This window comes from Odocoileus virginianus, chromosome 19, assembly GCF_023699985.2.
Source record: "Odocoileus virginianus isolate 20LAN1187 ecotype Illinois chromosome 19, Ovbor_1.2, whole genome shotgun sequence".
Classification (NCBI taxonomy): domain Eukaryota; kingdom Metazoa; phylum Chordata; class Mammalia; order Artiodactyla; family Cervidae; genus Odocoileus; species Odocoileus virginianus.
The window spans coordinates 22,917,850-22,936,306 of record NC_069692.1 but is presented as its reverse complement, the minus strand read 5'-3'; the positions used below and the strand labels follow the sequence as shown (position 1 = coordinate 22,936,306).

The following is an 18,457-nucleotide window of genomic DNA, read 5'->3' as shown; positions in this document are numbered from 1 at the left end:
ATAGAATTTCAGTTAATCTAAGATGGATTATTTTACTTATGAAATTTCTCTGTTCACTGTCTCTCTTCTTTATCCTGCTTCACAGCTTTTGGGTGTTGCCACATGATAAAATATCATATCATCTCTGGATGATTAGGCAGTAAATTTTTATCAAGGTCAAGTGTTGCTTTTTAGCAACTGTGTAAAAGGTAAGGTGTGGGAGAGGTCAGAAACTAAGGACTTAAATAAGCTGCTTTCATTACAAATGAAATTCAAAAAATCATACAGTTTCTCTTTTAGTTAGACATAGTCATATAGTCTATACAGTTCTTCCACCTAGATATTTGCTTAAAGATGTTTACCACTTTCTTTGCCACTTATTTCTAAAAGATGAAAACAAGATAGATAAAACTTACCTTAGAAACAGCAGGGCAGGAATCTCTTCTCACTGTTTCTATTCCTTTTGCATCAAATACTGGGTCCTTTTGGTCCAGTGTTTCATACATGTAACCCACATACCTCTTTTTCGTTTGTAAGACACAGGGCAGATATACCTGTGATGAAATTAATAAAATGTCTCTCAATAACCACTTTCCCCCCAACCACGAACATCTAATTTTTATATGTCTTTTCTTCTCTTTAACCAGATGTCAATTTTAAGAAAATTCTAAATACGGCTTAGGGCCCAATAAATTCATGAACAGCACTTGGAGGACAAAGCACACAAAATGAGTTGTCTTAACTTGCACTACCAAATTGCTCCTTCCTCGGCTGACACGCTCTTTCAGAGTCAATCATATCTCTTTAAACAATTGAAACATTTCAGGAACACCTACATATGGTACAAATTAAAAAGTTACAAGAGAATATACAATAAAGAGTCTACCATTCCCTCCATAGAGGCATTCTCTGTTACTGATTTCCTGTATGTTCTTCCAGAGGTATTCTAAGTACATGTACTTATACACATAGGGTAGCTTACCTTCCACCTCACTCTGCACTTTGCTTACTTCATTTGGTTTATCTTGGAGAGAATTCCATTCTGAATAGAAAGTTCATTTTGTAGCTACATAGCAGTCCATTTTATGAGGGTATAATAAATTTTGTAACCAGTTACCTACTCTGCATCATTTAGGATGTTTTCAGTCTTTTGGAATTACAAATAGTGTTCCTATGAACAACCTTGCATGGATTAATTCGAAGGATAAATTCCTTGAAGTGGAATTCCTGGATGAATGGGTGTGTGTCTCCACCCCTTTTTATATTACCAAACTGGTCCTTTCTTCTGCCCCAAGCTGTATCAGTAATCACATTAAATGTAAGTGGTGTAAAAAGTAGAAAACTGGTGTTAGAAAATGTGAAAAGAAAATGTAACTTGTAAAAGGCAGGAATGATCAGATTAGATCCCATCAAAGAGATACAACATGTTTTCTACTAGAAATCTATTTTAAATAAAAAAGAATACAAAGGTTAGAAAAAAAAGATACAATTGTTAATACTAATCAAAACAAAGCTGGAGTGGCTATATAATATCAGAAAAAGTAGATTTCCAGACAAAGGATATTATCGAAGTTAAAAATATCAGTTCATCAAGGAGATAAATAACCATAAATGTATATATAGCTTATAAGAAAACTTAAAAATGCATGAAATATAAATTGGCAGAACTAAAAACAAGAAACAGGCAAATCTGTGATTGTATTTGATGCTTTGGCCCTCTCTCCTAGAAACAAAGTCAGCAAAATTGTTATTGTTGGCTTCAACAACACTATTAATTATCATAAGTGTTACTGTAGACCATTCCACCCAATAACCAGAATACACAGGGATTTTCAAGGTCACAGGAGAACATGCTGGGCTTCCTAGGTGGTCCAGTGGTTAAGAATCCACTTTGCAGTGCAGCAGACATCAGTTCCATCCCTGGTTCAGGAGGAGCCTGCGTGCCACAAGATAAGACAACAAAACGGGAAGCCCGTGCACTGCAACTAGAGAGCTGCCCGCAAACAGAGAAAGGCTGCGTGGTCACAACAAAGACCCAGTAGACTCCAAAAAAAAAAAAAAAAAAAAAAAAAAAAGAGAGAGAGAAGACCATATGCTAGACCAAATGATGAACTTAAACAAATTTAAAAGCACTGAAATTATATAGACTATGTTCTTTTACCACATGGAATTAAAATTAGTAACAAAAAGCTACCTGGAAATATCAAATACCTGGAACTTAAGCAGCACACCTCTAAATGACCTGCAGCTCGTCATCACCGAAGCGCAAGGTCCCAGGTGGCTTCTGCCTCCCTGGAGACTCAGTGGGGAAGAGGCCGCCTGCAGTGCAGGACGCTCAGGTTGGATCCCTGGGTCAGGAAGACCCCTGGAGGAGGAAAAAGCAACCCACTCCAGTTTCTTGCCTGGAGAATCCCATGGACAGAGGAGCCTGGTGGGCTACAGTCCACAGGGTGCAAGGAGTGGAGCAGGACTGGGCACACGCACGTACACACATGGCAGGGAGTGCCTAGAAGTCCTGCAAGGGAATCTGCAAGAGGGCCTGGCTTTTAGCTGCCCTGATGGAGAAAAAGGAATCCTGACTTTATGAACAGGGATTCCCAAGTGGCACAGTGGTAAATTTGCCTGCCATTGGAGGAGATGTGGGTTGGATCCCTGGTTTGGGAAGATTCCCTGGAAGAGGAAATGCCAACCCACTCCAGTATTCTTGCCTGGAAAATCCCATGGAAAGAGAAGCCTGGTGGGCTAGTCCATGGGGTCGCAAAGAATCATGACTGAGTACCACCACCACCAAAAGATACCAAAATAATAAAAGCACAAGATATCAAAATCTGAAGCTAAACTGGTGCTTTGAGAGAAATTTATATCTTTAAAGTGCTTATATTAAAAATTTGTTTAAAATTAGTGATTCAAGTTTGCAAATTAAGAAGACAGGAAAAGAGAAGCAAACTAATCCTAAAGGAAGGAAATAATAGAGTGGATGTTAATGAAACGGTTCTTCAGAAAGTTCTATAAATGGTTAAACCTCTAGCTAGAATGAGGAAAAAGAGAAAAACATACATTATCCATATCAAAAGTAAAAGGTGGGATGTAACCAGAGTTTACAGATAGCAAAATCACTTTAAGGAAGTATATATAATTCATGCCAATAAATTTGGTAACTTCAGAGAAATGGACAAACTCACTGACAATCACAAATTTTAAAACTGACATGAGAAGAGAACCTGAATTATTAAAGATATTTAAATTATAATTGAAAATACTCCCTCCCCCATAAAATTTCTGGACTAGACTGCTTCACTGATGAATGTTATCAACCATTTAAGAAAAAACTGCACCAATCTTATGCACTTTTTCTTTCAGAAAGTAGAAGAGGAAATACTTCCAACTCATGAGGTCAGCTTTTCTTACCCTGTCCCCAAAGCAAAGACAATACAAGCAGAAAACAAAAACAAAAGAACACTACAGACCAATATTCATGAACAATGCCTTGCAATTCTTAACAAATGGTTTGTTTTCTTTGAGAAGTTGTACAGTTTTTGCTTTTATGCTTAGGCCTGTAATCTATTTCAGATAAAATTTCACATCCAGTGTTAGTTTCTAATGACACCATGCTCTTCACTTTGCTAGACAGGCTGAATGTCCACAGCATCACTCTTCTCTAATTGTTCCTCCCCCTCTCACCCGAATTAGAATGCTCACTCTTCAGGGCAGATACCAAACCCAAGTCCTCTCTGAATCTTTCCTAGCACAATTCTTGCTTCAGAGCAGGTGCATAATAAACATTTGGGAGTCATGTTTGGTTCTCATCTCCCTCTTTTCTCTTTTCCACACCTGCTTTCCTAAAAAACTTTTAATTCCTGCCCATCCTTCTTTCTCAGTATGTCTTGAATTGTTTATTTTCACTAGTTCATCCCCCTACTTTAGTATATACAGGTTGTAACAGGCATCCTGTCTTGAGATTCTTCTCTTCCACATCCATCTCCAAACCACTGTGAGGTCAATTCTCCCTAAGAGGCTCTGCCATGCTTTTGTTTGATAAACTTTACTGAATAAAGTTTAAACACTTTAGCTTGGCATTCAAGACACTCTGTAGCCTGGTTTCGATTCTCTCAGACTTCTGCTACTCCGTGTCCCCATATATGCCATTTCCTCTGTGCAGAAGGACGGCAGTGCCACAGCTGCATGGCTGAGATTCTGACCACTTTCTGAGACACACTGCAGCGTTAGCTCCTACGGGGAGTCTCCCCACCTGGCCTAGAGGGACACAGTACCTCCTTTTCTTTGCACTCTTATAGTGCTTAGGGAGACTGCTCCCTAAGTTTACAATAAAAGACCATTTACATACATTTCTAATCTTTCCTTTTAGACTCCTGGCTCTTAGAGGGGAGGACTGTGTTTTTGCATTCCACATTGCTCCTAGGTCAGTATCTTTTCTATAGAAAGAAGTAAATGCATATTTCATATCTAAGGTACAGTGAAAACAGCAGAAGGCCCTTGTGGCAAACTGCATTCTCCAAAGAAACATTCCTCTCAGACACCACCTTCTGACAGTGTGACTGACATTCTTCCCATTAAGAAATGGGGGCTTATGTTCCCTTTCCTATCTAGATAGGCTGTGATCTGTATGATTCTGAGACTAGGTCATAAAAAGCAAAACAGCTTTTATCTGGTTCTCTTTGGGATGTTCATTCCTAGATCTCAGCTATCATGCTGTGAGGAAGAGCAAGTAGCCTTAGGGAAAGGCCACATGTTGGTGTTCCAGCTGGTGTCCAAACAGCAGCGAGCATCAACCCCCAGACGTGGGAGTGAGCAGTGAGCAAGCTTCAGGGGATCAGTCCTGCGCTGTCAGCTGAGGACCCCAACATCATGGAGCAGCGAAGTGCCATCCAGCTGTACCCTTTCTGAATTCCTGGCCGATAAAATCTGGGAGCGTAATAAAATGGTGCTTGTTTTATACCATGAAGTTTGGGGCTGCACATCGATAGTTTAGTGCAACAGTCTTTTCATTTCTTTATATCAGATACCACTAAAAAATTTTTTTCTGAAAACTATATCAAACTAATGGAAAAGTACTTTAAATTAACACTTTCACAGACCTGTATACCCTGAAAATGTATTAAGAAATCAGAAATCTCTAGGAGGTATGTGAATTTTATGTGATTTTTAGTATTACATTTCTCTTACCTTTTCAAACTTCAGTTTCACTGGTTTAGGGTTGGTGGCAGTTACAGCTTCAGCAATTTCTTGCCCGATCTTAAAAGACTGCTCCTTAGTGGCCCCTTTCAGTAGCACGAACATGCTAAGAGGGTTAAAGAGAGCAGGGCGATGAGGGAGTGGCGACACATTCTCATCAATAATAATTTTCCTGCCTAAGACTGTAATCCCAGGGAAAACCAGTCCCCCTGCGCTTCCTTATTAGGTTGCTCCCTATCTGAGCTTTCTTGTTTTATCACCCTTGCCTTGTGTACCCATGATAGATCTCGTTACAGATCCTTAATTTAGCTACACACAGACCAGTCAGTACAGCTGCCAAGAAGGTCCCGAGTCATTCCTATACATTTACAGCTTTTTGTGACACACAGTTATGTCAGTCACAAAATAAAAGATGTGATTAGAAAGAAATGGAGAATTTACTTGTGATATGGGAGAAAATTTCCTTTCAGAACCACCCAACTTAGAAAAAAACACACATATATAAAACATGTTCACTGAAGAACAGTTAGCAAACAGCAAAAGGCACAAAGACGACAGCCACTTATGATCTCACTGTTCAGACAAAGACACTAGAGAATCTGAACATCTTTTGTGTACACCGTACATCTTTTCTCATTTGGGGGTCACAGATTATAAAGTTTGATAACTTTCCCCTTTCATTTAATAGTGTATTATGAACATTTTCCCACGTTTAGTTCTTTTACATTATTTTAACAGTTCTGTATTTCAATGTATGGATATTGTCATTAAATTTTTTTTAATATTTCATATGTAACAGTAAACATGGCACACACACTATGTTCTTAGAATTCCTAAAAGTAGAATTTCCAGATAAATGGTATACACTAAAAATATTTTCTGAAAGATAATGTGAAACTGAATTCCAGAAAGCATTTTTTTTTTTTTGAAGAAAGCTATTTCTGATGTATAATGCCACCAGTAGTATATACAGATACAATTTGCATATAATGAAATGTATGTACTGTAATTTTATAGTTCATGAATACTGACAAATGTTTAAGACTTGTGATGGGCTGAACTGTGTCCCTTAAAGTCCTATGTTGAAACCCTAACTCCCAGTATCTCAGAATGTGACTATAATTGGAGACAGGGCCTTAAGAGAGATGATTCAGTTAAAATGTGGCTCTAACTTAGGTGGTTAGGGCGAGCCTAACCTGGTATCCTTGGAAGAGGAAACTAACCAAAGAGGCACCAAGTCTGCACGTGAACAGAGGAAAGGGCACGTGAGGGCACAGTGAGAGGTGGCAACCTGCAAGCCAAGCCGAGAGGCTTCAGGGGAAACCACACCTGCTAACTCACGCCTCCATCCTGGACTTCAGTCGGAATTGTAAGAGAGTCAATTTCTGTGTTTAAACCACCAGATCTGTGACAGCCCCAGAAAACTAACACATCTGTGTAACTACCACCAGAACCAAGATACAGGACATTTTCATGACCCCACGGAGTTCCCTTGTATTCCTTTGCAATAACTCTCCACTCCACTTTGGGTCCCAAGCAACACAACTTGCTTTCAGTTACTATAATTTTGCTTTTTCAAGAATTTTATATAATATACAAAGCTAATATACTTATGTCGGGATTCTTTTACTCAACATAATTTTGACATATACCCATATTGCTGAAGTAACACTAACTAGTTCCCTTTTAATACTGAATAGTATTCCATTATATGGATATGTCACATTTGTTCATTCATCCATTGATGAACATTTGGACTGCAGTTTTGGACTATCAATAAAGCTACAATTAAAGAGTTGCATCAGGGATTTATGTGGACTGAAGCTTTCATTTCTCTTAGGTATATATCAAGAGTAGGACTGTTGAGTCATATGCTAAGGATATGTTTTACTTTAGATGTAAATACCAAACTTAAAAAAAAATTATTACACTTAAAATGTTTAGATGCAATGATGGAGGAAAGTGTTTATACACACATTTCTAAGTTCTAGAACAGAGAAAACCAAGCTGTGGTAAATGAAATCAGGTAAATGGCTGCCTGGGGGTATGGGATGAAAATGAGGGACTAACTGCAGTGGGGCATGGCAGAACTTCAACAGGGACAGAATGTTCTGCATCTTGACTGGGGTGGCAGCTGATTACAGGTGTCTATACACTTTGTGTGCTGAACTATATACACTGTGTACTTTGTTAAACAATATATCTTGATAAAGCTAATAAAAAATTAAAGTTATAAATACATGTTAAAAGTCATTACGTTAATATAAATATTTGAGATTTTACCTAGCAGTGTTAGTAGGTTTACTTGAGTTCATCTATGCTCTTTTGGCCAGTTATAGTTGGAGGTAAGCTTCAAGAGAGCTGACCAGGATTAATGGGAGTTTTTGGTCACTTAACAGAATTAAGGTGACTAGCCTACAAAGAGAGACTGTCTTAAAGGAGTGATTGTCATTTCACATGGGATGGAGAGTTGAGTGGGGTATTAGTCACCCAGGAGGCCTCTTCTCAATTACACGCAGATTAATTTCCTAAGGGACTTTTGGCTCTCCTTCCCCAGCACCCTTCTGCTGCCCTGGATGTGTGTGTTGTCAAATGTCCTTCCCTATCCTGCCTGAGAACCACTACTAGAGAGAGCTTCAATAGCTGAAGGAAGTAGGTCTGACCCACTAAGGTGGGACAAATATTGTTGAGAACCACAATTATATCTGCTCTTGAGAAAGAAACACCCTTCTGACAGACTAATTTTGATGCTTTGGTAACTGATTTTCCTTAGCTAGACTCCAAGATTCATAAAATCAGCAGTCTTGAAATTGGAGGGAGCCCATGGTCATTCATCATCATGTATCAGATGTGGTCTGATGATAGCCTGAGAGAGGCTAAAGTGATTTTTTGATGGCCATGCAATCAGTTAGGAGCATAGCTAGAAAGAGACTCCACATCTCACTCTTGATAAAGAATTTTCCTTCCATCAAGCATTCATCTGTTATCCCTAGAGCAGTGCTTCTCACTATGGTATCATTACTGTCCTCTCCAAATAAAAGTTAAAAATAAATTTAACAAGAGAAAGTAATTAATAAGGAATAAAATATTGTTGGGTACAGCTGATCTTTGTGGGGTCCAGATCCACTGTACTATCTAAGCGGTTTGCTCCTCAAGGACAGATTTGTACTCCGTTGGGGCAATGTTATTACTGTTGAGAATGCATGGCCTAGAGTAAACTGTCCTCATTCAGTATATTTCAGTAAGCATTACTGAATGAATCAGATGGTGAATGGTGATCAAAAGTTCTAATGATACTGCAAATACATTTCATTGATTAGAATCATAAAAAAACCTGTGATATCTGATGTAGTAGTGAAAGTTGCTCAGTCACGTCCGGCACTTTATGACCTCATGAACTGTACCCATCAGGCTCCTGTGTCCATGGAATTCTCCAGGCAAGAATACTGGAATGGGTAGACATTCCCTTCTCCAGGGGATCTTCCTGACCCAGGGATCAAACCCGGTTCTCCTGCATTGCAGGCAGTCTCTTTACCATCTGAGCTCTAGGTCTTACTAGTTGGGTGATCTCAGACACACTTCTTACCCCAGGGGAACCTGCTTCTAAAGAGCACCTGAGAATGGGCCTCCTAGGGTTTTCTTCCACCCACATGGAAACTCTGACTCAAAAGTCCTCTTCCAGTCTGACATTCTGTGTTTTTTGATTTGTTTGATTTCCTAAAAATCTTAAAGGCTCAACAACATAACTACAATCAAGAGTCATGCCAACTTCTGATTCTGGGTGTGTGTTGTCAACCACTGACATTTATGACCCTGAATTAAATTCAGTAATTTAAAGTTTTTCTCCTCTTCCCTAATTATTTTGTGAGGAGCTCTGGAATACTATGTCCCAGTAATTTTTATTTTGCTAGACCTCTCAGCAGAAGTGGTTTTATAAAGCAGTGAAGTACTCAAAGTGAGGAGTAGCTTTTGATGGGGAACAGTAGAGACTATGGATAAATGGGGCCTGGATAACTTGAAACTATCCCCACCTGTTGATAATGAAACAGCTGCTATGTGAGGGCAAGGTCTTATTCAGCATTAATATGATTATGCTGATTTTATGTGCACTAAAAAACTGGAGAAGATTAAATGCTGTTTAAAAGATTAGCTGGAAGCTATTTTCAGTGATTAGAAGCATTATTTCTGACAGGTCCACTGCACTGTAAAGTGATCAGAGCTCCTGAGGCAAGTGCTCTTAGAATGATCACACTGTGACTTTAAGCCTTTAATATGAAAAGAAAATTTCAGACTCCAAGAAACTTGCATAACCCCTATATTCTAGAAAAATTTTAATAAGTCATATAAATAGGATATTACATAAATAACTGGGCCCTGAAAAATATCAAAGTAAGCCAGGTTGAGGTTATTTTTAGGATTCAAAGGCAGTCCTATCCTTTGTCAGCTCATGGATGACGGGCTTTAGGAAGTCTGAGCCTCTGGAATCAACGCAAAAACTGTATTTACCTACACGAACTGTTTAGATAAGAAGGGCAACAGATTTTGGGGCCCAGTGAAAAGTGAACCACTCATACCTTTGGCAACTGTCTTTCAAAAACAGTTTGATTATTTTAAAGATATATATTTAAATTCAGAGACCTGCAGCTATCTGAGGAATTCTTCACATTAAAAACTCTTTCTTTAAACAGACTAGACTCCTGTATATACAGTTTTTACAGATCCCTATCTAAATACTTAGGGGTAAGGAGGTGGGAGGGGGGATCAGGATGGGGAATACATGTAAATCCATGGCTGATTCATGCCAATGTATGACAAAAACCACTACAATATTGTAAAGTAATTAGCCTCCAACTAATAAAAATAAATGGAAAAAATAAATAAATACTTAGGGGTTCCCAGATGGCTCAGCAGTCAAGAATCCACCTGCCAATGCAGGAGATGTGGATTTGATCCCTGGGTTGGGAACATCCATCCCTTGGAGAAGGAAATGGCAACCCACTCCAGTATTCTTGCCTGGAGACTCCCATGGACAGAGGAGCCTGGTCCAGAGGGTCTGGGCTACAGTCCAGAGGGTCACAAAGAGTTGGACACAACTAACCCACCATCACATCTACATACTTGCTACCTGGAGAGATGCCATGGGAATCTTCACAGTCTTTGGCTCACAAAAACTGGAGAGAACGTAGATAGAATTCTGTTCTTAGGAAGGATTACCCTTAAGGCATTTCAAACACTGAAATGAATATCTGAAGAGATGCAAAAGGACAACTACAAAACAGAAAGTTCATTACCTGTCAGTATCACCATAGACAACCCTGGCACCCCATTTCTTGGTATCATTCACCAGTTTAATAGCTCGTTCCAAAGTTTCTCTGGCTTTGTGAACAATACTATCACCAACCTATTGGTACAAACACATTGGAAAAAATTTAATAGAGTTTAGTATAAGACAATAGACTTTAATGTATAATACTTAATTTTCATTACTGAATATTTCTAAAAATGAAACAAGGAGAAAAGAACACTGAAAAGAAAACAAAACAGTCACCAGTGCCATTCATTATTCCTTCTTCAAGTACTCAAGAAGAAAATGGGGTGGTGAATAATTTAAAAGAAGAAACCAATCAACATACAGACTTGCCTGTGTGAGTGTATCAGTAAGTACAATGGACTGCACTGTATACAAGGATAGCTATAGTTGATCCTAGAAGAATAAACCTTATTTATTCAAGGACTTTCTAATATGTATTTATACCGGCAGGAGACCAAACTATGTATATGCATGTGTGTGCATGTATATCTTTCAAAATTTTTCTGTTGGAGTGTTACAATAATTTCTTTCAGTAGCATTAAAGCACTCAAAGCCAAAGCTGGTGCACTGGGATGACCCTGAGGGGTGGGATGGGGAGGGAGGTAAGGGGGGGTTCAGGATGGGGAACACATGTACACCCATGGCTGATTCATGTCAATGTATGGAAAAAACCACTACAATATTGTAAAGTAATTAGCCTCCAATTAAAATTAATTAAAAAAAAGTTTATGCTGAACCTAAATCTCAGTGACTGGTTATACATAATTTTTATATTAATGCTGAATGCAAAGAGAAATGCATAATTATATGATGGAAAATACATCACAGTGTTCAATTTAAATCAGGTAAGCACATATATGTCTAACAAGGGTTCTTGCATTGGTGATTGGTGAGTTTTAACAGTGATTATGGCATAAGCTGACAAAGCAAAAAAGATGGTGGATCTTGACAAATATGAGAAGCAAGCTAATTATATTTCATAGTTAAATAAATTAAGCAGGCTAGTATAGCACTGCTGCTTCATTTATTAAACTCGTTAAAGTTAAAGGCTGGGGAAACTGCTGTTCAGCATAAATGGAACATTACTTTTTAAAGTTTTAAAGTAAGAATTATGCACTTTTGCAAACAGTATCTATAATGATCTTTACCATTTTACTGTAAAATATGAATCATATGAACTAAATGCAGGACTGAGTAATAATTAAAAGGCTGTTTAAAGATGTTTACAAAGGAGATATTAAGTGTATGAACAAAGGAATAAACTGATCACAGAAACTTAATTTGGTTTTTAAATTAAGATAATAAATCCTGTTGAGACCTTTTGTGCATAAGAAAACCTTGAGAATATGAACTACAACCTAATACATTAAAAGAATCAATCATGTCATCTAATTGAAATTCAAGTTTAAATAAAATATTCAATCTGTCTTTTGCCACTTTCACAAGATAAAAATATGTGATAGCAAATAGCTAAATGGGCAAGCCATCTAGAATTAGAGTCAAATATGATTTTGAGATCTACACATACAAATCAATACACACATACACTGATTCTAATGTCTGCCTCCTGCCATCTACTCTGACCCATTTAAACTACACCTGGAAGAGTCAGAACTCTTGCAGCTGGCCCCGAGGTCCATGCACTGTGAAGGATTCAGGCATGAGAGGGAGGGGTACCGCTGAGCACTGGGGGAGAAGAAAGGAGTGGGAATTACATTAAAACTGATTCTGCTACTCTGTGCAACAGTTCCTAACAAAAAACATTATAGAGCTAACAGAATGGATTTAAAAAGAAGTAAAATTAGTTGGTTTCACAATTTAGGCAATGGCTGGGATCCTGAAAAATCATAATAAGAAAAATATTTAAAGTAAAAATTCTCTGAAAAGAATGCTGGTAAGGATGTGGAGAAAAGGGAACCCTTGTGCACTGCTGGTGGAAATGTAACTGGTGCAGCCACTATAGAAAACAGTACGGAGGTTCTTCCAAAAAATTGGAAGTAGGACCACCATGTGATCCAGCAATTCCACCTCTGGGTATTTATCTGAAGGAAACAAAAACTCTTAACTGGAAAAGATACCTACATCCCCATGTTCACTGCAGTGTTATTTATATAACAGCCAAGACATGGAAACAAGCTAAGTGTCTGTGATGGGTGAATGGATAAAGAAAATGTAGTTTATATATAATGAAATATTATTTATCTATACAAAAGAAGGTAATCTTGCCATTTGCAGCAACATGAATGGACGTTTGAGAGTTTTATGCTTAGTATTTTTTTTTTAACGTTTCATTCTATATTAGGATATAGCTGATTAATAATGTTGTGATAGTTTCAGGTGAACAGCCAAGGGACCCAGCGATACATATACATGTATCCATTCTTCCCCAAACCACCCTCCCATATGTGTAATATGGGAGGCTGCCACATAACATTGAGCAGAGTTCCATATACTATACAGTAGGTCCTTGCTGGTTATCCATTTTAAATATAGCAGTGTGTGCATGACCATCCCAAACTTACTAATCCCTTCCCCTGGCAACTATAAAAGTTCGTTTTCTAATAAATGTGAGTCTCTTTCTGTCTTGTACCTAAGTTCATTTGTATCATTCTTTTTAGATTCCACATATACAGGATGTCATACAATATTTCTCCTTCTCTGTTTGACTTGCTTCACTCAGTATGACACCCTCTACATTCATCCATGTTGCTCTAAATGGAATTATTTCACTTTTTTTAATGGCTGAGTAATATTCCGTAGTATATAAGTGCCACATCTTTTTTATCCATTCCTCTGCCAATGGACAGTTATATTGCATCCATGTCTTGGCTATTGTAAACAGTGCCGCAATGCTCACTGGCATGCATGTATCCTTTCAGATCAAGCTTAGATGTATTCAATCTATAAATTTCCTTCTAAGTACTGTTTCTGCTGATCTCCATAAACTGATAAGTTCTATTTTCATTTAGTTCAAAATAATTTAAAAATTTCTCGAGATTTTTTCCTTTGACCTGTGTGTTATTTAGAAATCAGCTATTTAATCTCTAAATATTTGGGGAATTTTCCAGCTATCTTTCTGTTATTGATCTCTGCTGCTGCTGCTAAGTCGCTTCAGTCGTGTCCGTCTCTGTGCGACCCCATAGACGGCAGCCCCCCATAGACGGCAGCCCACCAGGCTCCCCCATCCCTGGGATTCTCCAGGCAAGAACACTGGAGTGGGCTGCCATTTCCTTCTCCAATGCATGAAAGTGAAGTCGCTCAGCTGTGTCAAACTCTTAGCGACCCCATGGACTGCAGCCTACCAGGCTCCTCCATCCATGGGATTTTCCAGGTGAGAGTACTGGAGTGGGGTGCCATCACCTTCTCCTTATTGATCTCTAGTTTAATTCAATTATGATCTGAAAGCAGAATACACTATATAATCGATTCTTTTAAAATTATTAAGGTATATTTCATGGCCCAGAATGTGGTCTATCTTGCATGTTCCTTGTGAGCTTAAAAATTCAACTGTTTTTGGATGAAGTAGTCTGTAAATGCCCTTTTATTGTGTTGTTGAGTTAAACTATGTTCTTCCTGATTTTCTTTATTTTCTATGTTGCCTTTGCTTTGTTCCTATTTTTAATTTCCACTCTTTTACTGCTTTTTTGGTTTTGACTATTTTATATTACACATTAGTTATATTTCTTTTTTAAAAACTTTTTATGGTGGCTGCCCAAAATCTTGCAATATTTATATTTACTTTCAATACACCATTTTCAAAACCCACTAAACCACTTCACAGGTAGTGCGGGTCCTTTAAAATGAAAGAAACCTAATCTGTTCCTCCCAGTCCCTGTACCATTTGTCATTCATTTTATTTATACAAATGTACATATATAAAAACACATCTAACCAAATACTTTTTTGCTGTTATTATTTTGAACAGACTGTTACCTGTTAGATCAATTAAGAGAATAAAAGGGCTTCTTTTACCTTTACTTATTCCTTCTCTGATGTTCTTCCATTCTTTTGTGGATCTAGGTTTCTGACCTATTGTCACTTTCCTTCTCTCTGAAGAACTTCTTTTAACCAAATCTTGCAAGGCAGGTCTATGCCAACAAATTCCCTCATGTTTTATATGTCTGAGGAATCTTAATTTCTCCTTCACTTTTGAATGATAATTTTGTATGGTATATTTTATTCCATTTTCTTCTTCCCTGGATGGTTTCTGAGGAGAAGTTGCATATAATTCTTACCTTTGCTTCTCTATAAGCAAGGTGGTTTTTACCCTTTGGCTTCTTTGAGGACTTTCAACTTACTGTTGATTTTCTGCAGTATGAAAATGATGTCCCTGGGTTTAGGGTTTTTTTTTTTTTTTTTTTGCATTTATTCTGTTTGGTGTTCTCTGAATTTCCTGGATCTGTAATTTGGTGTTTGACAATTTGCTCCTATTGTTCTTCAGTTGCTAAATCATGTCAGACTCTTTGCGACCCCATGGACTGCAGCATACCAGGCTTCCCTGTCCTTTACTGTCTCCCAGAGTTTGCTCAAATTCATGGTCTTTTGAGTTTGTGATACTATCTAACCATCTCATCCTATGCCTCCCTCTTCTCCTTTTGCCTTCAATCTTTCTCAGCATCAGGGTCTTTTCCAATGAGTCGGCTCTTTGCACCAGGTGGCCAAATTATCGAAGCTTCAGCTTCAGCATCAGTCCTTCAATGAATATTCAAGGTTGATTTCCTTTAGGATTGACTGGTTTGATCTCCCTGCTGTCCAAGGGACTTAAAGAGTCTTCTTCAGCACCACAGTTAGAAAGCATCAATTCTTCCAGCACTTCTTAATGGTCCAACTTTAATATCTGTACGTGACTATACGTGACTGCTGGAAAAACCATAGCTTTGACTATACAGACCTTTGTCAGCAAAGTGATGTCTCTGCCTTTTAATATGCTAAGTTTGTCACAGCTTTCCTTCCAAGGAGCAAGTGGATGTCTGACATTAATTAGGGGAAGTTCTCAGTCATTATTGTTTCAGTATTTCCTCTTTCTTTCTGGAATTTTTATTAAATATATATCACATTTAGCTTTCTAATTCTTTCTTAGAATTTCCACCTCTTTGCTTATATTGCCCATCTGTTCTTGCATGCTGTCTATTTTAGCCATTGGAGGGAGTTCTTAGCATCCTAACCATAGTTTTAAATTTTCAGTCTGATAGTTCCAACACCCCTTCCCTATCTGAGTCTGGTTCTGATGCTTTGTTTGTCTGTTCTGTATTTTTTGGCTTTTAGTATGTCTTGCAATTTTTTGACAGCCAGACATGATGTACTGGGTAAAAGGAACTGCTATAAACAGGCCTTTAGTAATGTGGAAAATGTGTGGGGGAGAGAAGGATGTGCTCTTTAGTCCTAAGAGTAGATCTCAGTTTTTCAGTGAACCTGTGCCTCTGGACTATAGACTCCATAAATAATTTTCAATTTTTCACCCCACTTTGGTGAGACAGGATGACTAGAGCAGGCCAGAGTATTCTTCTTCCATGTAGAAGGCTAGAGCAGTTGGAGTTGGGTATTTCTCTTTTCCCAGGTCAGTTAGGCTCTGATGAATCTCCAACAGCTTGGGCTCTGGTTAAATAGTTTCTCCTGAGGGCAGATTTTGTTAAACACAGAACACTCTAGTGTATTTCAGAATGGTTCTTTTCCCCTCTCTGTGCCAGAAGCACAAGGAAATTTTTCACTGATATTCACTGTGAAAACCTGGCTCAGCTCCTAGAGGTAAAATTCACCAGAAGTGTGGGGACCCTGATGACTGGGTCCCTTGGGGCTTTTTCTCTCTCAGATTTGCTCACCCTGAGCCTCCAGCAATTCATCAGTTACGGTTCTGGTTTCCCTACCGTGGCACTGGTTCTCAGACTTGTGCTCTTGGATTATGCTCTGGTAAGCTGTGAGTCTCTGTTGGGCCTCTTCAGCTGGGGGGAGGGGTACCAGTTTACCCTGTGACTTCGCCTCTCTGACAGATCTAAGAGGAGTTGTTGACTTTTCCGTTTGTTTGGCTTACTTGGTGGGAGGACAGAGTGGAGACTGGGTTTCTTACATGCTGGACATATAACCAGAAGTCCCTTGCACAAGTTTTTGGAGTTTACTTTGCCTACTGTGAGCTGTCTAGGGACTTTATATTCTTCCACTGCTTTTCCTTTGCTGAATTACTGCAAATATGGCATACCACAATGCTCTAGCCTTCATCTGGCCTGAAAAGATCATCAACCAAAAAGAATACTCTGTTCTTTTCTCAAGTAGTGAATTATTGTGTTACTCTGTCATACTACTTTGTATTTATGTCAAATTAACACCCTTAGTAAATAATAAGAAATTAGTCTTTTTAATGAAGAGTGTCTTAATTGATGCTTTTGAACTGTGGTGTTGGAAAGACTCTTGAGAGTCCCTTGGACTGCAAGGAGATCCAACCAGTCCATCCTAAAGGAAATTGGTCCTGAATATTCACTGGAAGGACTGATGTTAAAGCTGAACCTCCAATACTTTGGCCACCTGATGCGAAGAACTGACTCATTTGAAAAGACCCTGATGGTGGGAAAGATTGAGGGCAGGAGGAGAAGGGCACAAAGGAGGAGGAGATGGTTGGATGGCATCACCGACTCAAGGGAGATGAGTCTGAGTAAACTCTGGGAGTTGGTGATGGACAGGGAGGCCTGGTGTGCTGCAGTCCATGGGGTCACAAAGAGTCAGACACAACTGAGCGACTGAACTGAACTGAACTACTGCAAAAGAAAGGTTTTACTTTATACTGTTATAAATACTAGTATACTAGTAAATATGGAATGACTTTTTTTTGGATATGGACAGAAGACAAATGAACTTGCCTCAGATCTCTATCAATACATTAAAAGGAATTATCTAGTACCAGTGTTACTGTAAACAGTGCTGTAAAGGTGGCACAGAAACCTCATGCCAATAATTGGTTATGATATGGTCATCTAGATTATGCAGAAATGTGTATGCTAATTTCTAAAATTACCATTAAACAGAGTTCTCATAGAGAAAACCCACAAATCCCTAAGAAGATGTATGTATATAAGCCCTGGTTTAAGAAAAACTGATACTATGTCATGGAAATGAAACACTTTAGTCTAAAGTTTCAAACCAAAATGCTTCAATGAACAGGTAGTCATTTAATGCTGCTTTAGTCTCTTAAAAAAACTATAGACTTGTATCACTTACCTCAATGCATGGCATTCTCCCGGAGAAATTAGCAGCTGTATAGCCAAATGTGACATTTGCTATCAGCTTAAGTCCTAGCTGACGTGCATCAAGCATTCGTGAAAGGGCTCTGTCCTGCTTGTAAGTCTTCATCGACCGCTTCACCATGAGTCTAGTCTTCAAAATCTCTTCAAGCATTCTTGGGAGCACACCCTTTCTTACTGAAGGCTATCATAAAGGAAAAAAAAAGAATGTTTAGATCCCATAAATATTATAAATTTAGATAATTAAGAAGGAAGCACAAAGTATAACAATGGCCAACTGTCATGAATTGAAACAAATAATAAGAGTGGCCACAAGACCAGTGGCCGTCAATGTAAAATCATCACATTTTCTTTCTGTTGAAGAGGGCTTTTCTCCTAAAAGGTTCCTGTAATGTTTATAAATCTACTGTAGCACTACTATGTGAGTTCAGAGACCTCCAGGAAGGAGGATGCCAACTAGTACGTAAAAGACCATATGCGTTCAGAGGGAAATTTTGTCAAAACTTTGATCCAAACCCCCACTCTTTCAGAAAGACACACGGGATTTGCATCACTCATAACAGACCTCAGTTTTAAAAGATCTCATCCTAGTGACCCCACACAGTGATCTGCATGGAACTCCATTTATCTACCTTGGAAGAATGATGAGCTGGGTTGACTCTGCTGACATTCAAACCTGCAGTTCCAGGGACTCTAGGTATTTCAAATCTGATGCTTAGACCACTAAGCCATCCCCTCCGGCCTA

At 38.5% G+C, this 18,457-nt stretch overlaps 1 protein-coding gene across 4 annotated transcripts in view; it reads right to left on the bottom strand.

Annotated features, from left to right (window-relative positions):
* REV3L (REV3 like, DNA directed polymerase zeta catalytic subunit) overlaps positions 1–18,457 on the bottom strand; it is a 176,210-nt gene that overhangs the window by 9,575 nt on the left and 148,178 nt on the right. For all 4 annotated transcript variants that reach the window (XM_020890382.2, XM_020890383.2, XM_070449944.1 and 1 more), the window contains 4 exons: positions 17,690–17,896; positions 10,464–10,573; positions 5,164–5,278; positions 396–533 (listed from right to left, as the gene is read on the bottom strand). In XM_020890382.2, the coding sequence (XP_020746041.2) occupies positions 396–533; positions 5,164–5,278; positions 10,464–10,573; positions 17,690–17,896 (570 nt within the window). The remainder of the gene's footprint in view (positions 1–395; positions 534–5,163; positions 5,279–10,463; positions 10,574–17,689; positions 17,897–18,457) is intronic.